Source organism: Chlorocebus sabaeus, chromosome X (genome assembly GCF_047675955.1).
Source record: "Chlorocebus sabaeus isolate Y175 chromosome X, mChlSab1.0.hap1, whole genome shotgun sequence".
In the NCBI taxonomy this organism is placed as follows: domain Eukaryota; kingdom Metazoa; phylum Chordata; class Mammalia; order Primates; family Cercopithecidae; genus Chlorocebus; species Chlorocebus sabaeus.
The window spans coordinates 107,724,890-107,750,940 of record NC_132933.1 but is presented as its reverse complement, the minus strand read 5'-3'; the positions used below and the strand labels follow the sequence as shown (position 1 = coordinate 107,750,940).

Below are 26,051 nucleotides of genomic sequence, written 5' to 3'. Positions count from 1 at the left end.
GAAAACAGAGCTCAAGCTTTGTTTTGATTCTCACAAAGGTTTATATTCCGGTTACCCTCTTTATATTTAGTGTCTTCTAAAGCCCCAAATTTAGAATCTATTTTCTTTTAAAAAACAATTAGCTATAGCATTTAGGAAGATTTAGTGGACTTGCTCTTACTCAAGTAGGCTTGTGTTAAATTTGCTTTTTACATAATTTTTCCTAGGCTCAGTTGTGTAACCTTCCACAAGGTAGTCTACAGAATAAAACTAAATTACTTCCTAGTATTGAGGAGGCGTGGAGCCTACCAATTCCCGCAGAGCTTACCTCCAGGCAGGGTGCCATGAACACAGCACAGCAGGTGAGAAGTTGGGTTATGTTCTGCAGGTGCCCAGCTTTAAGGGTTCTTTTCAATTCTCTAGTGGTCAAGCTTAATTTACTAAGCACAGGAGGCTTTTAGTAATGAAAAGCCTTTTGATTTAATTGCAAAGGGAATCTAGATCAAAATAAAATTCCCTCTAGTATGGGAAGAGATTTTGGGGTACCAACTTAGAACCTTTGTGCATTTTCATGATTTTGAAGGAGATTTCTTAAAATAATGCTACAGTGGTTTATTTAATTTTTAAGGCAAGTTTTTGAAAGGAAGGTACACATTATTCCATTGATGAATCATTTAATTTTGATTTTCAATCATTGCAATCAGCGATGTCCACATAGCTTTGAAAAGTATGCAGCTTGTAAAGTTTTATAATTTGAAGGAATGAATTAAGAATATATAGAACCCTATTTTTGTCTTCCTTCTGTGATTCTTAGGCATGTAAACCTCATCATCCAAATACTGAACCTGTATTAGGCCTCAGTCAAACACCAATTTCACAGCAATCCTTGCCACTACACATGATTCCTTCTAGCCAAGTAGATGACCTGTCCAGTCCTGCCAAGAGGAAAAGAACATCTAGTCCAACAAAGGTATATGTTTTAGAGAAATAGAAAATCCCAGTCAAAAAAGAAGCTTCAGCTGCCCTGAAATTGTGCAGTTTGAACATTTCTTGTCCTTTATTTTAAATTTGTGGACATCAAAGAGTGAAAGGTTTGAGTTTTTCCATCCCAAACCCTTAGTATCATATTAAATATAGAAAGTAGGGATAAATTTGCATTCATCAAATCATTTTATTCATCTCCCTGCCGTTAAGATCTCAGCACACTTTTCATCATCACTTTTTACTGACATTGAAATAAATTTAATGTTGGATCTAGTGGACAGTGTGGTATTTAGGCTAGCTGTTTGGGCCATAGTTTGAGGGTGGGCCTTTTTGGGTGGCTTATTAAAGAGTCAGTAATTTTTAAATGTATGATTTCTAAGTGTAATATGCATGTAAAATTATTTTTTAAAGAATTTAATGTTATAACATCTTTTTAACATGTAAATATTCCAATTCATAGTCATTTGGCCTCCTCTAACCATTATTATTAACTGTAGATTTAACCAAATATTCTTTAATTTTTTTTTAAATCGATTTTCCTCAGAATACTTCTGACAATTGGAGTGGTGGACATGCTGTGTCACATCCTCCAGTACAGCAACAAGCTCATTCATGGTGTTTGACACCACAGAAATTACAGGTATGTAAGATGATTTTGACAAATTGTTTTTTCTATTAAAAAGGAATTGAGGTAGCAAGCTTTAAGTTCTTAAAGTATTATTTTTATTTTTATTTTTATTTTTATTTTTTTTGAGATAGAGTCTTGCTCTGTTACCCAGACTGGAGTACAGTGGCACGATTCGGCTCACTGCAACCTCCGCGTCCTGTGTTAAAGTCATTCTTGTGCCTCAGCCTCCAGAGTAGCTGGGATTGCAGGCACGCGACATCACACCCAGCTAATTTTTGTATTTTTAGTAGAGACTGGGTTTCGCCATGTTGGCCAGACTGGTCTTAAACTCCTGACCTCAAGTAATCCACCTACCTCAGCCTCCCAAAATGCTGGGATTACAGGTGTGAGCTACTGCAGCCAGCCCTAAGTATTAATTCTTATAAGTTAAATGGCAGTACATTCAATTAATATGCACAAAAGTAAAATGAGCCTGCATTTACCAGAATAATGGAGATCATTCATTCTTGTTTTTAATCTCTTTATTTTTTTTAAAAACAGGACATGGTTTATACTGCATAAAATATAAATATAGGGTATATAGGGTAAAGTTTTCTTCTAACTTTGGCCCCTACCCACTCAAAATGCAGCTGGTATTACTAATTTCTTATCTGTCATTCCAGAGGTATGTTATTTATATACAAGCAAATATACATCCCCCTCTTTCTCACATGTATTATTATTTTTCTCCTTTTTTACACAAACGATAGGATTCTTATTGTTAACAATGTATTTTACAGACTTTTCCATGTCAATATGTGAAGAGCTTCCTTGTTCTTTTATGGTTACATCATATTTCTTTATATAGATGTAACACCTTTATTTAAGCAGATCACTAATTTTGGACATTCAGATTGTCTTCAGACTTTGCTTATTCCAGACAGCGCTGCTTTTAGCATACTTGTCAATATATTTTTAAGCTTCAAGAGCTTTCTGTGTGAATACCTAAGAATACTGTATGGATGAGTAAAATTTCATGCCCATCTAGTACAAAGAACTCATAGTAAATCTTGTTCAGATGAATGCTTAGTTCATTCTTACATTTCTCAAGCTTATTAAAGGACTTCGTCTTGTATGACTGTTGGTCAGAAGACAATATATTTGACCAGATAGTGGTTCTGAGTTTAGTCATTTCAGGGAAAGGTTGCTTAGAATAGTGATCTTATTTCCTAAATATATCTTTGACTATATTCTCTTTTTGTTCTTCTTCTAGCACTTGGAACAGCTCCGCGCAAATAGAAATAATTTAAATCCAGCACAGAAACTGATGCTGGAACAGCTGGAAAGTCAGTTTGTCTTAATGCAACAACACCAAGTGTGTATAGCATATTTTTCCCTAAAATTTGTTAGCATTTTGAGTATTTTTATTGACTCTAATGTCATTTTAGAGCATGTTTATGTTCACTTTTACTTTCTACTAGTGTTTGACAGAATTTAGTAATCTCTGTATCTTAAAATACTGGTAATTGACAGAGATTTTTAGACAAAAACAACTGTAAGTTTAATTTTGAACACAATACTTTGTATTGTATTTATTTACATGATATTTCACACGTATTCTAAGGATTTGTTTACATTATTTAGTACTGAGGCAAGGTTTTTAGGGCTTATTTAGTTTACAGGATCTGGCATGGATGTAACAGAATGAAATTTTGAGATGTCCCCACTTTTGTGATTGAGAGAAGGACCTATAAGTTCTGGGTCGTTTTCTATAATTTTCAGCTGCTTCCTTTTGTCATTACTAATGGGATTTTTTTTTTTTGAAACAGATTTCTGCTTTTTCAAGGAAGTTTATTTTAAAATGAACAAATATAATTTCTTGTTTTTAAAGTATGTGTTTCTCAACTTAGAGAAATTAAGCGTTTGGGTAAAATCACACGTTCCCTAATTATACATCTTCATATTCTGTTCCCTATAGATTCTCTCCCCTATGGATTACACAACCAGCATTTACTTTTCCTTTGTTTTTTGACAGATGAGACCAACAGGAGTTGCACAGGTACGATCTACTGGAATTCCTAACGGGCCAACAGCTGACTCATCACTGCCTACAAACTCAGTCTCTGGCCAGCAGCCACAGCTTGCTCTGACCAGAGTGCCTAGCGTCTCTCAGCCTGGAGTTCGTCCTGCCTGCCCTGGGCAGCCTTTAGCCAATGGACCCTTTTCTGCAGGCCATGTTCCCTGTAGCACATCAAGAACGCTGGGAAGTACAGACACTATTTTGATAGGCAATAATCATATAACAGGAAGTGGAAGTAATGGAAACGTGCCTTACCTGCAGCGAAACGCACTCACTCTACCTCATAACCGCACAAACCTGACCAGCAGCGCAGAGGAGCCGTGGAAAAACCAACTATCTAACTCCACTCAGGTAATAGGAGAACTAGCTTCCTTGTTGGCTTTTCACATAATTGTTTTTACTGGGGTTTGAGAGAAGAAGAAAGAAGTGTTTGGGGAACTGGTTTTATAAGAATTTTGTGGCACTATGATGTTATTACTACATTGTGATTCATTATGTACATACATGAGTATATCTTCGTTCCCTTTGTACCGTCTCTACTGACATAGATAACCTAGCAAATTTACAAAGGAAGAAAATAGATCATATAAATCACCCAAAATGCACCATTAATTTACAGTGGCATCATAAGCACATTTATGTAATATTACTTAGTTCATTTCTGCATAAATTGCCTACTTAAGATCAGGCACTACACTAGGTGTTAGGTATTTGCTTTAGTGGGAGAAAAAGACCAGTGAAGAAGTATTTACCATAATGACTGTGAAGTGTGACTTTGGTGGGAAAGTTCTATCAGAGTACCTAGGAGAGCACATAACCAAGATGTTAGAGTCTTCCAGAAACTAGAGTTTAGGGGAGGAGAGGGCTGGTGAAGTGTGCCTAGAAGATAGGTTATGAAGAGGGGAGGGTGAAATAAGAGGCTGAAGGAGAGGCCAAATTTATCTTGAAGGCAAAGTTGATCCACTAAAGTTTTTGAAACAGAGTAATGAATTGCGTGAACATTATTTTTGTCAAGGAAATGGGTCATACTTTATTCAACGTTAGCATATTCGTTAGACATTTAATTTCTGAGTTTTTACTTCTGAATGTTATGTGCATAGTATTTGCCATATTTTGGATTGTTTCCATGATACGTGTACTTGCTGAGGTGAAACTGAAGGGCAAAAGAGTAAGCTTTAAGAAAATGCTCTCAATACATAACAGCCAAATTGCTTGTACTTTTATTAATCTATGAGAAATATTTGACTTAAAAAGGGAAATATTTGGCTGATTGTTGGTTAGTCTTATATTATTGATAAAACTGAAATAAGTTCTTTCTCTAAGATTTTTAAGTTTATTCTTGAAGTAATATCCTTGGTGGGACCCTGATCTAAAGTGATTAGTACTTTATTCATTCTTAGAGAAATACTGAGTACCTACTAGGTTCATGTCATACTCAAGGCTCTGGTAAAGAAAATATACTGAGATGTCTTACTTGGTGTAGGTAAATCAACAATAAACAAATAAGCAATACATATATAATGTTAGATGATGGTTGTGATTAGTGCTATGGAAAAAAGCACTAACAGAAAGGGAACAGCAGAACTAGAGATTGGTGGTAGGAGAGTTCCAGTTAGAAGGACAGGGAAGGCTTCTCTGAAAGATAACATTTGGATGAGAGTTACAGGAGTGAGCCTTGAAGCTATTTGTGATAAGATTGTTCCAGGTTTAGGGAGCAGCATGGATCAACGGACCCTAAGATAGGATTGTGATGTACACATTTGAAGAGAATCAAGGTGGCAAGCATGGCAGAACAGGACAGGCAAGGGGTGAGAAGAGAGAGAAATGTGCTCCAGCTGGAAACAGGATGGCTAAATCATAATCAGCCTTGTAAGGATACTGGATTTTATTCTGAGTATCCAGGAAACTGTGGGGGGATTTTGACCAGAGGAGTGATGTGATCTAACTTTGTTTTTGACTAGGTCCTCTTTGGTACTCTGTGGATAGACTGAAAGAGGCAAAAATAGAAATGGTGTGACCAATTTAGAGATTATAGCTGTAATCCAGGTTAAAAGTTGATGATGGCTCCCAGAGTGGTAGTAGTAGATTGTGGTCAGCTTCTGGGTATATTTGGAAGGTACAGCAACAGGATTAGCTGATACAGAGTGATGTGTGAGAAAGGAGTCCCAGCTGGCCTGACAAACTAGAAAGATGGATGAAACTGGATGGTATCACCCATCAGTGAGAATAGATTGAGAAAAGAACTCAAGATTGAGCCTTAGGGCATTCCAGTGTGTTAGGCTGGGAAATTGAAGAACTAGCATAGAAGAATAGAAGAGATTGACCTGTGATGTAGTAGGAGATCAAAGACAATGCAAGTGATACCCTGGAAGCCAAATGAAGAAGAAAGTCTTTCAGGGAGGAGGACATGATCAAATAATGCTTATAGGTCATATAAAGTGAGGACTGAAAATTGACCATCTGAGATATTTGCTGACATTATTGGAGTAAGGAAACTACAGGTTACAGGCAAAATTTACCCCACAACCTGTGTTTTTTTACAACCCGTGAGCTAAGAATGATTTTTATATTTTTGAAGGGTTGTAAAAAAAGGATAATGTATGATACTGGATGACCCACAAAGCCTAAAATGTTTGCTATCTGATCCTTTACAGAAAAGATATGCTGACCTTTGGATAAGGGCAATTTCAGTGGATTGTTGGGGTGCAAAAGCCTAATTGTAGTTTGCTTCAAGATAATATAAAATCGACGGAGAAAAACTGAAGTATAGACAGTTCCAGCACACATGCTTATAGTTGTTTGGGCTACACACTGCACAGTGCCAAGGCTTCTTTTTCCATATACTGTGACATAAAAGGGTAGAATAACAACCGGGTATAGCTGACAGGGAAAGTGGGGTTAGGAGTTGTTGTCTTGTTATTGTTTTAAATTTAAAATGAGAGAATAACAGTAAAAGTCAATGGGAAAGATTTAGTAGAGAGGGAGAAAATGGCAAAGGAGAAAGGGGAATTGTTAGAATAGGTGAGAGGATGGGATTTTGGGGGTTCATTGTCTTTAAACATTAAACAGCTGTTAAAAGGATAACATGAAATTTTTGTTAAAATGCCTATCATAGTTCTAAGGTATAACTGGCAGTTAATAAATGAAAGCCTTTGTTAGAATTGTAAAGTATAGTTCTATTTTCTTTTCTCTCACATCTACTTCTTTGGCTCACTTAGTTGCTGAAGTTTTCAATAAATACTCTCTTAACCCTATTTTGGAAATGTGATATTCTTTAAAAACGTAATTTGTAATTCTAATAAAAAGAAACTCCTCAGTTGGCAGGCCACGAGGCCTCTGTAAGTTACCATACTAAGTAGCAGGGAGCCCCAGCCTTTGCTTCACACGCCCTTCAAAGCCATTATCTGTAGAAACTTTACAATTTAAGTAATGAGGTTGAGAAAGTTGTCTAGAAAATGGTGTTGAACTGATTCCAGGTCAAAAGTTTCCCAAATGAAGTTTCTGCATATCACTATAGCTGGGGTCTCTGCTATTGATATATGGAATTGATATCATAGACTCTAAATGAAGAGGCCTTTTTGATAACTGTCTTATAAAAACCTATTTGAATAATTTTTGAAATTGTAATGAAAACTAGACAATTGATAGACCTATATGGTATATCTACCTTTTAGCTTTTGATAAGGGAGGAATTTACATTACAGTTTGGAATGGGTTTATTCAGATTGCTTTTGGTAACAAGGGTATAATTTAAGATATGAAAGTAAAATTATATTAAGTGTAGGTGATTATTCAGCAAGTACTCTAAAGAATTTGTAGCTTAAAATACCTTGATTTGCAGATAGAGAAGATGTAATAAAATAGTTACTTTGTCACATGTCTGCATAGTGTAATCAGTGTATTTGTTAAATAATTAGCCTCTGAATTAAATATTTTACATTTGATGAAATTTTAACTCACCTACCCAGACTTTGTTGGATAATATTTTAAATATTGATATGATTATAATGTGCAGTATTTTTACTTTATGAGAAATTGTCATGTAACTTACAAATTTCAACCTTCCTTTATTATGATTGAACTTTGTTACTTATTAAATCATTTACAACTAATTGCACTCCTTTACACACTCATTGGTGTGTATCAACTTTTTTTTTTTTTTTTTTGAGATGGAGCCTGGCTCTGTCGCCCAGTCTGGAGTGCAATGGTGCGATCTTGGCTCACTACAATCTCCGCCTCCTAGGTTCAAGTGATTCTCCTGCCTCAGCCTCCTGAGTAGCTGGGATTACAGGAGCCCACCACCATGCCCGGCTGATTTTTGTATTTTGGTAGAGACAGGGCTTCACCATTTTGACCAGGCTGGTCTTGAACTCCTGACTTCAGGTGATCTGCCCGCCTTGGCCTCCCGGTGTGCTGGGATTACAGGTGTGAGCCACTGCACCCAGCCAATGTGTATTAACTTTTAATATATCTAGTTTTTTTTGGTAGATAGGCCTATTGAGTAAAAGCATTAGTTTACAATTTTCAGCTTCAGAAACTGATTTTAGGAGCATGCTAGCTGATTTTAACTGTATGATTAAATGCACCTTTTAGTATATAAATACCTTGTCATCAGCTATAGTTTTATTCCTTTATAGCTTATTACTGACAAAATTCTCTAACCTTGTTGCTGAAGTAATCTCAACTCCAAATGTAAACTCTTGTTTTATGATTCCAATGTTACTTTAATCAGTGTTGCTGAAAAATTGGCTGTCTTATTTAATCATGTTGTCAGTAAAATGAAATGAAAATATTCTTCTTAAAGAGGTTTCTCTGTGACACCAGAGGCAAATTTCAGGTAAAAATTATACATCTTAGTTCCAGTTATCATATTTTCATTCTATTAAATGCCCTAAGTGATCTTCCTCTAGTCTTAAAACTTCTGTTAACTGTTGGTATACTGCCCCCTCAGATTGCTTTAACAGTAGCAGTGTATTTTTCTAAGTTTTCAAATTAATGAAAATGAAAATTAATGATGAAAAATGAAGTTTATCTCAAAGTCATTAGTGGAGACTTAAAATATCTTTTTCACCCCTTTTTTAAAAAGAATTAAAGAATGACAAGGTCCTGCTCTGTCACCCAGGCTGGAGTGCAGTGGTACCATCTTAGCTCACTGCTGGCTCAAACTCCTGGGCTCAAGAGATCCTCCCACCTTGGCCTCATGTGTAGCTGGACTACAGGCACACTTGTCAACATACCTAGTTTGTCTGCCTACTTTCCTTCCCCTCTCTCCCCTCTCTCCCCTCTCTTTCTCCTCTCTCCTCTCTCCTCTTTTTCTTTTTCTTTTTCTTTTTGTTTTTCTTTTGTGGAGACGGAGTCTCATTGTGTTGCCCAGCCTGGTCTTGAACTCCTGGCCTCAAGCGATCCTCCTGCCTTGGCCTTCCAAAGTGCTGGGATTACAGACATAAGCCACTGCACCAAGCCTATCTAGTCTTCTAAATATGTGTGGTTGGATAGATGGGGAAACTTTAGGTATTTTTTGAAATATTTTCATAGATTTAATAGTTCTCCCTTAATTTTGAGGATAGCTACTTTAACAGTAGAATTTGAATTACAGAAGATTATATTTTTAATGATAATTTTAAAGGCTTCATGAACTCACTTTCTATATTAATCTTTTAACAGATCACAGACCAGCGAGAATTGGTTTATGTTGATCCATGGTCATGGCTTTTCGTTATTAATAATGATATATGTCTATCCATGTCTGATTTAGATGAAAATATGTATATTGGAACTTAAAATTTGTAATGCTTCATCTGAAGTAGTTTATTCTACACTAATAATGGAGTCATTTTAGATAGGAAGGAAAATTCCTCTGAAGATGTTAAATACTGACTAGCTAAGTTAAGATACTTTTTGATAACTTCAGGATTTGGGTCAAATTACCTTATATAGTTAGATATTTATTTTTAGTGGCTTTTCTCTTTAATGTTTTAAATTCTGTACATTCTCAGTTTGCTTAATATTAGATTTAAACTATTTTTCTTTCTTTTTAGGGGCTTCACAAAGGTCAGAGTTCACATTCGGCAGGTCCTAATGGTGAACGACCTCTCTCTTCCACTGGGCCTTCCCAGCATCTCCAGGCAGCTGGCTCTGGTATTCAGAATCAGAATGGACATCCCACCCTGCCTAGCAATTCAGTAACACAGGGGGCTGCTCTCAATCACCTCTCCTCTCACACTGCTACCTCAGGTGGACAACAAGGCATTACCTTAACCAAAGAGAGCAAGCCTTCAGGAAACATATTGACGGTGCCTGAAACAAGCAGGCACGCTGGAGAGACACCTAACAGCACTGCCAGTGTCGAGGGACTTCCTAATCATGTCCATCAGATGACGGCAGATGCTGTTTGCAGTCCTAGCCATGGAGATTCTAAGTCACCAGGTTTACTAAGTTCAGACAATCCTCAGCTCTCTGCCTTGTTGATGGGAAAAGCCAATAACAATGTGGGTACTGGAACCTGTGACAAAGTCAATAACATCCACCCAGCTGTTCATACAAAGACTGATAACTCTGTTGCCTCTTCACCATCTTCAGCCATTTCCACAGCAACACCTTCTCCAAAATCCACTGAGCAGACAACCACAAATAGTGTTACCAGCCTTAACAGCCCTCACAGTGGGCTACACACAATTAATGGAGAAGGGATGGAAGAATCTCAGAGCCCCATGAAAACAGATCTGCTTCTGGTTAACCACAAACCTAGTCCACAGATCATACCATCAATGTCTGTGTCCATATACCCCAGCTCAGCAGAAGTTCTGAAGGCATGCAGGTTAGTGTGGGAAAGTTCATCAAAGTGAAAATGTTTGACTACTAGCATGATCAGAATGCTGAAATTTGGATCTTTTAAGATATAGGAAGTAAGCAAAAGATGGGGTAGTCATTCATCTGAAATAAGAGTTTGACAGAAGCTTTGTTATGCTTAGATGTTGTGGTCAAATCAGATGGAAGAAGTATTCCTGTAAATTGCTTATTTTGAGTGGGTGTGTCTGGTTGTGCTATTACTGCCCTCTACCGGTTACTAGGGTTGTCAGCTTCAAGGTGATTGACTTCACTTTGGGGATTTAAACAAGAGAATGGGTTAAATCTTATTTGGCCAAATACAGCAAGGCTGGAAAATCCTTTTTTTTTTTTTTTTTTTTTTTTTGATCAGAGCCTATTAAATGTTAGGCTAGGAATGGACCCCGTCAGTTATCAAGGCTAGTCTTTGCTTACAATTGAGAAAACTGGACTGTTTTATTTGAATCTAGAAGAGGTTATAAAACAGGCAGAAGAGGAAGGAAGAGGTCAGGGGCAATGGGCAATGGAGAGACACGACAGACCGTCAGCCATTCTGGAAGGAGCCAGACATATTCTGCTAGTCTAGGAAGGGCAGGGCCTCAGAAATTTACGAAAAAATGAACCTCTTCTGTCCCACAAAAGAAGAATCAAAGGATCAGGCAGCACCATCTTTATCTGATATTTGGAGGACATATAGATTCTTACTGGCTTTTTCATTGTATATAGCACATATATAATTTTTCTTATTTACTTGTAATTCTTGTCCTCTATAAGTGACTAAATCTTGAATGAAACTTAGTTAACATACCTGGAACAAACAAGAAATAATTCTATAATATTTTCTGATACATTAAATTTTAAGTTTGAGCAGACATATAGTAGATTTTAAAAAGATTTTTTTTTGGTTCTAGATTGTCATGATATATAGAAAATAACCATTCTATAAATAGAAAATATAAACATTAGCTCTAGTTTGGCTGCATTGACCATTTAATATAGCTTTTACATTTTAAAGTTCAAAACAATTCTTATTTATAGGCATATAAACCTCTTCCTGCAGGTGCTAGTGCTTATATGTCTTATTTATTGTTATCTAAAAGTGTGATTATCTTTTCTGTTGTTCAGATTATTTTATTAGAAGGTATCCTGGGTCTACCGTTAAATGTTTGTCACTGACAAGTGATTGAGGTGAAATTGAATTTTATTATTTATATGTAAGTTTGTTGCTTGGGAGGGATATAGGGTAGGAGCAGTGGAGTATGGGGAAAAAATTTCAATTAATTTAAATTTATCACTTTAATTGTGACACTAGAACTTTACTGTAAATTACACTATAGTTATTTTTCTTTAAAGAGTTCGAGCATTTAAAATACCTTTTGGTCTGTGTTTTCTTTTCTTCCCTTTTTTTTTTTTTTTTAAGACAGAGTTTCGCTCTTGTTGCCCAGGCTGGAGGTGCAGTGGCACGATTTCCACTTACCGCACCCTCTGCCTCCCAGGTTCAAACGATTCTCTGGCCTCAACCTCCTGAGTAGCTGGGTCGGATTATAGGCGTGCACCACGACTCCCGGCTAATTTTGTATTTTTTAGTAGAGACGGGGTTTCTTTATGTTGGTCAGGCTGGTCTCGAACTCCTGACCTCAGGTGTTCTACCTGCCTCTGCCTCCCAGAGTGCTGGGATTACAGATGTGAGCCACCACGTCCGGCTGGTCTGTGTTTTATTTTCCATTAGTTTCTATTTCTGTTAGTTTCTATTTCATTATTTCCTGTCAAATTTTAACTATTTAGCTGTTATTCTGACATAGACTAGAGCAGAAATTACATCCTTTTTTATATATATTTTTTTCTTTATTGGGTACACATTGTTGGCAGCATTTTCCTTAGTGACCTACAACATGGTGATTACTGTAATTAATCTTAACTGTGTTACACGATTTTTTAATGTCAGTAACTTAAAAGTGCATTGGATGATCTCTAAATGAAATTATTCTAAAGCATGTAGTGAGGTTCTTGAGTTCCTAAAATTTGTTTCTTTAGAAATTTTTATATTATAGATTTTTATATTAGTGTTTTTTAGAAGTTACGCTATCATTCACTTCAACTCTGGGCCTACACAAAATAGGGAGTGTTCAGATTAAATGCTAAACTTGGCTCTCCTTAGACACAGTGCCTTGATTCACTGCCAGTTTGACTGTCTTCTACCTGCTCCTCACTCATCTGCTGGGGCCTCTGTCCTGTTTCCTAGGTACTGCTGCTCTCACTGCTGGAGCAGGGGCTTTCTCTCTCATCCACTCTCTGTAGACTCAGGACAGTTCCTAGAAAATGGGAAAGATTTGGAGGTCCAAAACTAACATCATGAACTGTATGGGACCTAAGGAGGAATATTGTCAGAAAGAGTTCCACGGAGCTATGTTCTGTTCCCCAAGTTACAAACTGTGTATAGTAGCAGTTTTCGTAAGTTGTGTATTAATAAAGCTTTGTGCTATAGGTGCTTAGTTGATCGTGTTTCTTTTTTTTTTTTTTTTTCCTCACTCTGTCACCCAGGCTGGAGTACGGTGGCACAGTCTCGGCTCACTGCAAGCTCCTCCTCCCGGTTTCACGCCATTCTCCTCCCTCAGCCTCCCAAGTAGCTGGGACTACAGGCGTGTGCCACCACACCCAGCTAATTTTTTTGAATTTTTTTAGTAGAGACGGGGTTTCACCGTGTTAGCCAGGATGGTCTTCATCTCCTGACCTTGTGATCCACCTGCCTCAAAGTGCAGGGATTACAGGCGTGAGCCACTGCGCCCAGTTGATTGTGTTTCTTAATGTATTAAAGATTATAATCTTCCATCTCATTTTCCAGGCATATACGAACATTTATTTCAGGGTATTTAAGTACTTTTTTTAGTTTTATTTTAAGCTTTTAACTCGAAAAGGCAATTTTGCCTTATTATGGAGACTTAATTTTATATGTATGTATATATATCTTGTAAACAGCTGGATTCATCAAAACACTGTAGATCCCTGAGGGTTACTGGGTTATTCCAGTAAATCCAGGACTCAGTTACTGAAGAGACAAAAAAGTGCTCTGATAAGTTGGAGATAAAAATCTTTTGAGGCATAGAGAAAAAGGTAAGATGGCAAATGATAGGTGTCATGTTGTTTGCCATTTCTGTGTTCTCTTGATGGTGGCCTGTGCTGGGCAGGAGTCCAGAACTCAAGGGGAAAGTAACACAGGTACAAGAGACTTGACGTCTCTGGTCTAGGAGCTTCCTAACAAAGGATAACTAAAGTGTAGATGGGTTTATCACAGAGCACATTTTCACCATTTCTCTACCTACCAAATGATATGGGTAAATTTGGTAAGTTTAAGCCAATATTTTAAATAATTGGGCAACAATTAATATCCCCCTACTCTGACTTTTCTCAGAGAGATTTTAAAAACTGAGAGAAAAGGATTTAAGATGGGATAATCTCTAAATCCATTGCAAAACCTGCTTTTTATTATTATTATTATTATTTTATTATTATTATACTTTAAGTTCTAGGGTACATGTGCACAGCGTGCAGGCTCGTTACATAGTTATACATGTGCCATGTTGGTTTGCTGCACCCATCAACCTGTCATTTGCATTAGGTATTTCTCCCAATGCTTTCCCTCCCCCCGCCCCCCACCCCACAACAGGCTCCAGTGTGTAGTGTTCCCCACCCTGTGTCCAAGTGTTCTCATTGTTCAATTCCCACCTATGAGTGAGAACATGCGGTATTTGGTTTTCTGTACTTGTGATAGTTTGCTCAGAATGATGGTTTCCAGCTTCATCCATGTCCCTGCAAAGGATATGAACTTATCCTTTTTTATGGCTGCATAGTATTCCATGGTGTATATGTACCACATTTTCTTAATCCAGTCTATCATTGATGGACATTTGGGTTGGTTCCAAGTCTTGCTATTGTGAATAGTGCCGCAATAAGCATACGTGTGCATGTGTCTTTATAATAGCATGATTTATAATCCTTTGGGTATACTCCCAGTAATGGGATCGCTGGGTCAAATGGTACTTCTAGCTCTAGATCCTTGAGGAATTGCCACACTGTCTTCCACAATGGTTGAGCTAGTTTACACTTCCACCAACAGTGTAGAAGTGTTCCTATTTCTCTACATCCTCTCCGGCATCTGTTGTTTCCTGACTTTTTAATGATCACCATTCTAACTGGTGTGAGATGGTATCTCATTGTGGTTTTGATTTGCATTTCTCTGATGACCTGTGATGATGAGCATTTTTTCATGTACCTGTTGGCTGCATGTCTTCTTTTGAGAAGTGTCTGTTCATATCCTTTGCCCACTTTTTGATGGGGTTGTTTTTTTTTTTTCTTGTAAATTTGTTTAAGTTCTTTGTAGATTCTGGATATTAGCCCTTTGTCAGAATGGGTAGATTGCAAAAATTTTCTCCCATTCTGTAGGTTACCTGTTCACTCTGATGGTAGTTTCTTTTGCTGTGCAGAAGCTCTTTAGTTTAATTAGATCCCATTTGTCTATTTTGGCCTCTGTTGCCATTGTTTTTTGTGTTTTAGTCATGAAGTCCTTGCCCGTGCCTAAGACTGAATGGTATTGCCTAGGTTTTCTTCTAGGGTTTTTATGGTTTTAGGTCTAACATTTAAGTCTTTAATCCATCTTGAATTAATTTTTGTATAAGGTGTAAGGAAGGGATCCAGTTTCAGCTTTCTACATATGACTAGCCAGTTTTCCCAGCACCATTTATTAAATAGGGAATCCTTTCCCCATTTCTTGTTTTTGTCAGGTTTGTCAAAGATCAGATGGTTGTAGATGTGTGGTATTATTTCTGAGGACTCCGTTCTGTTCCATTGGTCTGTATCTGTTTTGGTACCAGTACCATGCTGTTTTGGTCCAAAATCTGCTTCTTTCTTCAACTCCTTTCTCCACTTTGGATTTTTATATGGAAGTTTTATTACTTGGCTTGAGGTGTTCTAAACAGTGTTGGACATTTACACATTCAGAAGATAAAGTCTATTCCTGTTATCCACAGCCCTGCCCTTTGCATTGGGATTGGTCAATATATTTTAAGTGGAAATAGCTTATATTTGCTATGCAGAGCACTATATATGTCATCAGTTCCTTCAGGGAAATTCCTATGTGTTTGAAACTTGACCTTAATAGGCAGGTAGTCAGCGTTTCAAACACAGTAAGAAATGTCTAGGTATGACTTGTATGCACTATTGGGTACCCCTTTATTTCCGTATATGTAGTTTTTAAAATGCTGGTTATTTTTTAATCTGATTCTTGTTTAGTTTATCTTAATGTTGCAGTGGTCAGTGGTATACATTAAAAGGCAGTTATAATACTTTTTCTTCTTGCATGTCTAAAATTGTAATTGCAACATTCAGTTGATTGAATTATCAGCTCCCTGAAAGTACTAGTCATGCCCCACTTTTTTCTTTTCTATTTTAAAATATTGGCAACAACATTTTCCATTGTTTTACTTTCTCGTTTCTCTTTTTTAATTGTTACGGAACTATAGAAATGATAGAGACAGAATTCTACTAATCTGTCAAACCTTGTTTTCTAGTCTCATCTCTGAGTGTCCAGTATGTTGTAGAAGCTTACATTTTGGTGCCACATTTAGTTTGAGACGCACTTTTATAGCACAGTTTTAATACATAGTTCATATATTTCAATTTCTTCAAAATAGTGCCTAACATTTACTATACAGTAGTATATCCATCTCCTTTCCTAAAAGACAGATTTTCTGTATTCTGAGTCATATTTTGCTTATATTCGATGGAGTGGCAGATATACAATTCAGCATGAAAACTATTATTTATGTAGATATTGCAACTGTTTTGTCTTGCATTGGTTTAATGATAATACTTGAATTGTTTCTTTCCCAGTCTCACCAAAAATTCTCTACATGTTAAAAGCAAAAATTTGATGGAGTTTATAAATTGGTACTAATTTTATACCCAAATCTAAAGGCTTAAGTGTATATCTGTCTTTAAATGTACAAGGCACATGTGCTTTGTGGAGAGAGATTGAAAACTAGTTTTGGACAGAAGATTTATTCAACCTTTAATTGTTAGCTGAAAGTAAAATTTCAGTTTAATAATATTTTCATATATTTTCATTTAAAAGTCAATTATTTTAAATGTAAATCATTCCTTTGAGGCCTGCTGTGAACTTTTTTTTGTTTTTACTTGGAGTTGTAGTTGAAAAAATTAAGAAAGTAACACCTATGGTGCTATTTAGTATAACATCTTAAAAATCTATGGCAGTGAAAATTTAAGGCCTAGTTTTCATTAGTACCAACCAAAACAGGCTAATTGGTAACACTTTGTTCAGTGTAGCAAGATAAGGAAAATAAATTCAACCTGTTTCATTCTGCAATTTGTGATGAAAGTAGCTAATTCCTTCTTAAGTAAAGTTACTGAGTTTTTTGACTTCCCAGAATAATTGAAAATTTCAAATTATTACCTGAAATTTAATATGTTAAGAGTACTTGATATTTTAATGCATTTATTGCTTTCGAATTTGTAATAATTCGGTGAGGTAAGTTAGTTAACCTGGAGTGGTTTGAAAGCTCAAAATTATTTCTTGTTGATTTTCTAAGTTTGGTAGAAACGTTGGAAATGTCTTTCTTGCTTGCACTAAAGGAATTATTTTTAGGGAATAATTCTACCCTATCTTAAGAATTTATAATTTTAACAGAGTGATACCTTCATCAACCTAAATACCAGTAAGTAATAATTATATACAATGTCAGAGAGTAGATAGCAATTATATGCCTTGTTTAAAAAGAAATACTATAATTTGCTGTATAAGTTACTAGATTGGCATCTTGCTGAATTTTATTAGTCAAGGAGTTGCACAGGAAATTTTTTTCTGATTTGAGTAAAAGGAAAAAAATCTCAGGTTTGAGAGTTGTTACAAAGATATTCTGATTATAATTGCTAAGATGAGACATAGGAAAAGAGACATTCTGTTTTTTACTATTATCTAGAACTTTTTTGGTCAAGTTAATATTTTAACATTGATGGAAAAGAATGTGATGGTAGAGAGGAAATTGTAGCTCATGTTTGTTGTTTAGGTGAAGAAAATAAATTGGAAAATTACGAACAAAATAAGGAATGTCATCAATAATTTATATGTTGTGGTATCTTTTATTTTCCTTCAGTGGAGGATATATAGGCATCAAGTCTTTGCTGAAATTAACAATCGTTCTTAGTGTTTTTCCTGATGGATCTACATCCCACATCTCATGGACTTGTGCAAATGCCTAGTAATTTAATTAGGACTTAATTCAGGATTCTTTTTTTTTTTTTCTGTTTTCCAAATAAATGTACAACTGATTTATTTATCCCTTCTTCTTCTTCTTCTTTTTTTTTTTTTTAAGGAATCTAGGTAAAAATGGCTTATCTAACAGTAGCATTTTGTTGGATAAATGTCCACCTCCAAGACCACCATCTTCACCATACCCTCCCTTGCCAAAGGACAAGTTGAATCCACCTACACCTAGTATTTACGTGAGTCTGAATTGACTGACTGGAAATAAAACAGTGTTTGCAACTACCTGTCTTTCATAAAATCTTTCTTTAAATTTATATGGATGCCCTTTAGGAAACATTACAATTATTGGCAATAGATTAAGTATTTTTTCGGGGGGAAAGATATATTCAAAAAGATTTTGTAATGGCATTTTTAAAAGACCTTCTCAGCTATTAACTGTGATGATATTAGAATCATGAGAAATATTTTTTATTGCTCTAATTTTGAGCAATATTAGGAAAAAGCTACCTAAAAGTGTAACATTTTTTGGGTAAACTGGGTTTTAAATCTGCATTCTACTTAGTTATGTGGACCTTAACATCCATTCTGTTTTATACATCTGCCCCCCAAAAAAGATACTACCTTCGAAATAAGTGAGAACGTAAGTGTGATAGTAGATATATGTCACTAAAAAATTTAATAGGCTATTTAAAACTAGATGCTAGTTTTACTTTATAGAAATATAGGAATCTGATATAGGAAGTTGTTAAGAGTTCAGTCAAAGCAATTCCTATTTGTTTCTTCCAAATAGATCTTCCTACCCTATTTCCTTTCATTTTCCTGCTTCTATCCCAAATCAAAGTTTTTTGTAAGTATAAAGTTAGGGTAGTATGTGTATAATGATCTTGCATCTGTAAAATGGTACTGGAGTTTGTTTTACAGATTTAACCCCTTTGCCCTCTAGAGGCCAAATATTATCATATTAATTCTTCCTCCAACCGGTCATTGTTTATCCCTTACTTTGTAAGGGAAGCACTGGGATAGACATGTAAAAAAAAAACTTGTAATGTGAGCTCTGAAGAGAAAAAAAATGCAAAATTAAGTTTTTATCTTTCTTTTTTTTTTTTTTTTTTTTTTTTTTTTTGAGATCGAGTCTCGCTCTGTCGCCCAGGCTGGAGTGCAGTGGCCGGATCTCAGCTCACTGCAAGCTCCGCCTCCCCGGTTTACGGCATTCTCCTGCCTCAGCCTCCGGAGTAGCTGGGACTACAGGCGCCCGCCACCTCGCCTGGCTATTTTTTGTGTTTTTTTGGTAGAGACGGGGTTTCAACGCGTTAGTCAGGATGGAAGTTTTTATCTTTCATGGGTCCTCTTCAGTCTGCTTTCTTTGATAATATGTTTAGGCACAATTTTTTCTTCTTTTCCTCTCTTTTATTGTGATTTTTAAAAAAACACATAGCATAAAATTTACCATCTTACCCATTTCTGAGTGTGCAGTTCAGTACTGTTAAGCATATTCACATTGTTGTCCAACCAATCTCCAGAACTTTCTCATCTTGACAAACTGGAACTACACACTGAACAACTCCCCATTTCTCCCTCCTCCAAGCCCCTGGCAACTACCATTCTACTTTCTGTTTCTATAAATTTGACTTCTAGATACCTCATGTAAGTGGAACCATACAATATTTGTCTTTTTGTGACTGGCTTATTTCACTTAACATAATGTCTTCAAGGTTCATCCATGTTGCAGCATGTGTCAGGATTGTCTTTTCATTTTAAGACTGAATAATGTTTGAAACACTTTGATTTTAAAGTTTAATTTCAGTTTCATTTCTCCTACATATTTTTGTCATGATAAAATGGACAGGAGAAATGTATGTGGTTACTATCTAATTTAAACTAGAATCAAAAGTCATAGTGATAAGATACTGTCAAATAGAAATAGCACCCCATAAAATGCATTATTTAAATTGTGAAAAATAATATTAATTTGGAGCATATTTAAATAAAAGCTCTGTTTTCCTGAGCTCTAACCACATATTTTAATTTTACAGTTGGAAAATAAACGTGATGCTTTCTTTCCTCCATTACATCAATTTTGTACAAATCCGAACAACCCTGTTACAGTAATACGTGGCCTTGCTGGAGCTCTTAAGTTAGGTAAGCCTTAAATAAAAAAAGGAAAAAGTTTATCTGTTTCTTTCGCTGTCTTTTAACTTTTCAAGCACTGGCAGAAACTTTTTTTTTTTTTTTTTTGGTATTTTAATTTTTTTTAGTACTAAGAATGAGAGAGTGTGTGTGTGTATATCACTTCTTTAATCCATGATGTGAATATATTGTTGGTGATACTGGTTACTGGCAATTCTGTGGTGGTTTTTAAATTTAGCTGTTATTTGGGTCCATTTACATAATTGTGATTTAGGTTAATAGAAAAAAATTGATTATAAAATGTAGGTGAAATTTGATGCTACTAATAAGTACTGTAGTCCCATAAGTATGTCCTGGCATCTGCAGAAATTAAATAAATAAATGAAATTTCAGTCCTTGCACACTTAATTCTTTCTCGGATGGGATGACATAGCAGTTATATTCAAGGCTTCAGCTAATGGTTCTGCAAACTTGGCACATAGCTCAGGTTGTGCAGAGGCCCTAGTTTTTTATGGGAACTGGATACAGTGCCATAAAATGCTTTACCTTCTTCCTTTAAAAAAAATACAAGCACTTAAAATATTATCCCAAATATAATTTTCATTTTTTAACTACATTTATGTATTCATGAAGACCTGGGACTTTTCTCTACTAAAACTTTGGTGGAAGCTAACAATGAACATATGGTAGAAGTGAGGACACAGTTGTTGCAGCCAGCAGATGAAAACTGGGATCCCACTGGAACAAAGAAAATCTGGCATTGTGAAAGTAATAGATCTCATACTACAATTGCTAAATATGCACAGTACCAGGCCTCCTCATTCCAGGAATCATTGAGAGTAAGTATTTGTATCCTAAAGATTATTTTAGGACTTTAAAGATGATTTTACTTTGGAGTTTTGAAAGGACACATTACTTTTATATGCATCTCATCATTTTATGTTACATAAAATACTTTGTAAGTGCTATCCAGTTTTCTTGTAGGTAGGTAGGTAGGTATGTATGTATGTATGTATGTATGTATTTTGAGACGGAGTCTCCCTCTGTCGCCCAGGCTAGAGTGCAATGGCACGATCTTGGCTCACTGCAACCTCTGCCTCCCAGGTTCAAGCGATTCTTCTGCCTCAGACTCCCGAGTAGCTGGGATTACAGGCTGGGCGTGCCACCACGCCCAGCTAACTTTTTTGCATTTTCAGTAGAAACTGGGTTTCACCATGTTGGCCAGGCTGCTCTCGAACTCCTGACCTCAAGTGATTCGCCTACCTCAACCTCTCCCAAACTGCTGGGATTACAGGTGTGAGCCACCACACCCACCCTCGGTTTGCTTTTAGTAAAGTCTAAACAAACCCATGGGTTCATGAAGTAAATATCATCATGGGGAAATAGAATTACTGTCTAGTGAAATATCTCCTTCATTTCTGGGATACTTTTTTTAGAGCAGGGTTTCTTAACTTCCGTAGTATTGACATTTTGGACTGGATAATTCTTTATTGTGGGAGGACTGTCTTGCACCTTGCAGGGTATTTATTAGCATCTCTGGCTTCTCAAAAATATCTCCAGACATGTCAAATATCCCCTGAAGGGCACTTTCGCTCCTGGTTGAGAACCACTAATTTAGAGGATAAACTAAGTCTTAGGTTTATTTTATGCTTGCAAAATCCCGTCTTGTCTTCCCTTTTTTTTTCTTCTGCCAGATTAGTGTTATCTCATAGACAACTCCTGCAGGAAACATTAGTGTTCTTCTTACCAATCTTAGGCTGTAAGAGAAAACTGAAGGAGGAAATTAAAAAAACAAAAATATAAAAATCAGAGGATTATTATTATTAAAAGACCCATATAGCCCTTTCAGCACTGAAGCATTACAAAAATCCTCTAGCACTATAATGAGAACTTTGTGAATTCTCCTACAAAGTGAACATAATACATCCAAATAAATGAGTTTATTAAATGTATTACTCAAATACTTGTCTGCACTAAGTTGTTTGTTCTTCACATATCCTACCACTGATAGTATGTGGCTGAAAGTCTTTAATTTGTGATTCATTAGATTTGCTTGTTGTCTCTGTTTAAAATTCTGCCAACTCATACTTTCAATCAAGATAGCATTTCTACCTGTAAATTATATTTGTCTTCCTTTCCCACTTGCCGCTCCCTATATACTACAAAGAAATTCATCCAGTAAAAACTATCCTGTGACTTTACTGAGTTCCAGTGAATTCGTTGTCCATATAAATCTGTAGTTCAAACTTTCAAAAGGCTTCAAGTACCTGCTAATATTATAGTCAGGATAGAATAAGTAGTAAGAAGGAATCAAAGATCATCAAAGGAAAATTTGGAGGAAGAGTTGAAAAGCAAAGATAGTAAGAGGCAGTCTATTTAAATGGGGAGGGTTCCATAACCAATGAAAGCATGGGGGTTTTTTGTTGTTTTTTTGAGACGAAGTTTCGCTCTTGTTGCCCAGGCTGAAGTGCAATGGCATGATCTCGGTTCACTGCAACCTCTGCCTCCCGGGTTCAAGCAGTTCTCCTGCCTCAGCCTCCCGAGTAGCTGGGATTTCAGGCATTTGCCACCACATGCAGCTAATTTTGTATTTTTAGTAGAGACGGTGTTTCTCCATGTTGATCAGGGTGGTTTCGAACTCCCAACCTCAGGTGATCTGCCCACCTTGGCTTCCCAAAGTGCTGGGATTGCAGGCGTGAGCCACCGCGCCCGGCCAGCATGGGGTTTTTTAGTATGCTTTAAGACATGGACCATTACATGTGAAAAGTTTGACAAATGTTCAGACACTATACATTTAAAGGAATGGAAGCCAAAGGTCAGAAGTACTGCTAACTTAGAAATCATAAAACAGTGTTAACAGATACCATGTCCGTGACTCAGGAGTTGTAAATAAAAGTAATATTTGCATTGAAAAATACCTGTATTTATCCAGCACTTGAATTACCAATGTTAGAAACATTTTGTCGTTTGTGTATAATTCTTTGTGGAATAAATACTCCCTGGAAGAACTTTTCCTTTGTTCATAATCAAGAATAAAAAGTATCTTACCTTCTATTCTTACACATATATAGTTGTGTACACATGCACACACCTCTGCTAGCTTATATCATTTATAATCAAGATTGGGATGTCCTAGGCCTTTCAGCTTTACTCAAGTTTTCTCTCCTCTTGAAAATGGGGCAAGTATGAGAATCTGTAATATAACGTTGTGGCTAGTGGAGGAAGTTGGGTACCATGCCGATGAGATTCGACTTTTCTTGGGTATTTATTTATTTAATGTGGTGTTTGAAGAAATTTTCATGTGTAAGAGGCCTATAGAAACTTAGTTTGAAGGCCAGGCGTGATGATTCACGCCTGTAATCCCAGCACTTTGGGAGGCTGAGGCCGGTAGACAGCTTGAGCGCAGGAGTTTGATACTAGCCTGGGCAACATGGCAAAACCCCGTCTCTACCAAAAATACAAAAATCAGCTGGGCATGGTCATGCACACCTATAGTCCCAGCTACTCAGGAGGCTGAGGCAGGAGAATCGTTTGAGCCCAGGAGGAGGTTGCAGTGAGCCGGGATCACACACTGCACTCCAGCCTGGGCAACAGGAGTCAAACCCTGTCTCAAAATATTAAAAACATGAAACTTAGTTTCAAAACACAAATAATACTATTCAATCTAGATATGAATTTTTTTTTTCAGTTGTATGGTGGAAAGGATTGCCAGTTGTACAACACTAAACTAGAATGCTTTTTGCTTAATCTATAGGAAGAAAATGAAAAAAGAAGTCATCATAAAGACCACTCAGATAGTGAATCTACATCGTCAGATAAGTAAGTCATTTTTAATGTCCACTTAGTATTTCTTTTTAGAAGGCATGTTTCTAATCCTGTGTCTCTTTTTTAAGTTCTGGGAGGAGGAGGAAAGGACCCTTTAAAACCATAAAGTTTGGGACCAATATTGACCTATCTGATGACAAAAAGTAAGTCCTTATAGTAATATTTCTGTGAACTGATGCAAAGAGTTATCCTGTGCTAGACTGGGAATTCTCTACAATTTCCTCTTCTGTTTCATTTATTTTCTTTTGTTTTTAAGTTGACATGAATTTAAGCTAAACTTTTTCTGCTATATTTTACAGTTGAAATTTAAAATTTTTTTTTTTTCCCCCAAAAGTAGAGATGGAGTCTCACTGTGTTGCCCAGGCTTGTGTTGAACTCCTAGGCTCAAGAGATCCTCCCACCTCAGCCTTCCAAAGTGTTGGGGTTACAGTTGTGAGCCACTGCACCTTGCCAGATTTTTTTTTTTACCTAAAACTTTTCTATAGTTTTTCATCAAGACTCTGACTATATGCTAATTACATAATCACAAAATTATATTTTTAATTATATGAAATAGTTACATGAAAATGTATTTACAAAATATAATTGTAGAACTGTTAGTATTTTTTCTTTTATTTACTTGGTCAATAATTTTTATGCCTATTTTTGTTGGGAAGTATTCTTTGGAAAAATTGAAAAATTTAAGTTTTTTCCTATGGAAAAGTAAAATATTTATAGACCTAATTGTTTTTCTGATTGGAACCCAAGAGTTTTGAAGAAATGGTAAACTTCCACGGATACTTGTAGCAGAGTTTCACTTTTGATGTGTTATTTTATTGCAGGTGGAAGTTGCAGCTACATGAGCTGACTAAACTTCCTGCTTTTGTGCGTGTCGTATCAGCAGGAAATCTTCTAAGCCATGTTGGTCATACCATACTGGGCATGAACACAGTTCAACTATACATGAAAGTTCCAGGGAGCAGAACACCAGGTAATTTGTATGAACTAACATACCTTGTTAAAATTGAAAACAAAATCAAAATATGAAACATGCAAAGACAGCCAGGATCTTGTCATTTATAATGAATAAAACTGAAAGAGTTGTTCCTGTTATAATGTTAGACTTTTTAACTGGGCTCAGATTAAGATTTTTCCCCTTTTCATTATCTTTTTTTAGTGTAATAGCCCAGAAACAGTATAACAATTTAATCTGGAAAGGGGTCATTGGAGCACCACTGGGAAATAAGTTCTTTTGGCCTGAAGACTCTCTTGTCAGTCCCATCTGTTGCAGAGAGTGATGGGGTGCAGTGTTTTTTAATTTTTCTTTTAACCCAAGTAACGATAAAAAGTATGTTTTATATGTAACCAAATGCACATGTATGTATACAGCAGCAGTTTTATCGAACAGTATGTTTTCCAGTCTATTCCATTCTGTTTCATTTAAAAACTAAAGTATAGGTTGCAGTTTTCTAAGTGGATCACAACTCACAGTTTAAAAATAACCTCATGATGTGGAGACATTACTAGACTCATTCTAATAACTAGTCTAGACTTTGCCACTAATTAGGCTTGTCACTTTTGACAAGTTACATTTCTTCTTTAGGTCTTTTTCTTCATTTGTAAAGTGAATTACATTGTTTTTAGACTTAAATTTTCTATCCAATACTGAAGTAGTATCTTCTTTGTGCTCCTTTGCATTAACATGAAATTTCACAGGGTGATATTCAAAATATTTAACAGTTGCTACAATCCCAGCACTGATCAGTTAGAAGAGATACTGTTGATAACCAGTTCAACTGTACCAATGTACTGTGGGCTGCAGGTCTCCCTCAGGTGCTTCTCTTTGCTACTTGATGCAGCCATGGTTTGAAAACCAGACTGCTTCCTTCTTTGTTCACATTCTTACTGAGTCATGCTTAAGAATTGTTTGAAAATAGGGCTATGCTTGCTTCTGGGTAAAATGGGTCAGTGGTTCCCCATCCCGGCTGCTGATTTGATTCTCCTGGTCCTTTGTTTTTTTTTTTTTTTAATTTATTTATTATTATTATACTTTAAGTTGTAGGGTACATGTGCATAACGTGCAGGTTTGTTACATATGTATACTTGTGCCATGTTGGTGTGCTGCACCCATCAACTCGTCATTTACATCAGGTATAACTCCCAATGCAATCCCTCCCCCCTCCTCCCTCCCCATGATAGGCCCCGGTGTGTGATGTTCCCCTTCCCGAGTCCAAGTGATCTCATTGTTCAGTTCCCACCTACGAGTGAGAACATGCGGTGTTTGGTTTTCTGTTCTTGTGATAGTTTGCTAAGAATGATGGTTTCCAGCTGCATCCATGTCCCTACAAAGGACACAAACTCATCCT

At 36.3% G+C, this 26,051-nt stretch overlaps 1 protein-coding gene across 17 annotated transcripts in view; it reads left to right on the top strand.

Moving 5' to 3' along the window:
- KDM6A (lysine demethylase 6A) overlaps positions 1-26,051 on the top strand; it is a 234,358-nt gene that overhangs the window by 180,777 nt on the left and 27,530 nt on the right. For 2 of the 17 annotated variants that reach the window (XM_007991462.3, XM_073013775.1), the window contains exons 13-24: positions 207-341; positions 794-949; positions 1,508-1,603; positions 2,844-2,945; positions 3,606-4,001; positions 9,689-10,467; positions 17,861-17,990; positions 19,788-19,893; positions 20,515-20,720; positions 23,636-23,700; positions 23,775-23,849; positions 24,528-24,676. In XM_007991462.3, coding sequence (XP_007989653.1) covers positions 207-341; positions 794-949; positions 1,508-1,603; positions 2,844-2,945; positions 3,606-4,001; positions 9,689-10,467; positions 17,861-17,990; positions 19,788-19,893; positions 20,515-20,720; positions 23,636-23,700; positions 23,775-23,849; positions 24,528-24,676 — 2,395 coding nt within the window. Of the gene's footprint in view, positions 1-206; positions 342-793; positions 950-1,507; positions 1,604-2,843; positions 2,946-3,605; positions 4,002-9,688; positions 10,468-17,860; positions 17,991-19,787; positions 19,894-20,514; positions 20,721-22,342; positions 22,778-23,635; positions 23,701-23,774; positions 23,850-24,527; positions 24,677-26,051 lie in introns of those variants that run through there. The other 15 variants (XM_007991464.3, XM_073013777.1, XM_007991465.3 and 12 more) reach the window with 10 other exon arrangements.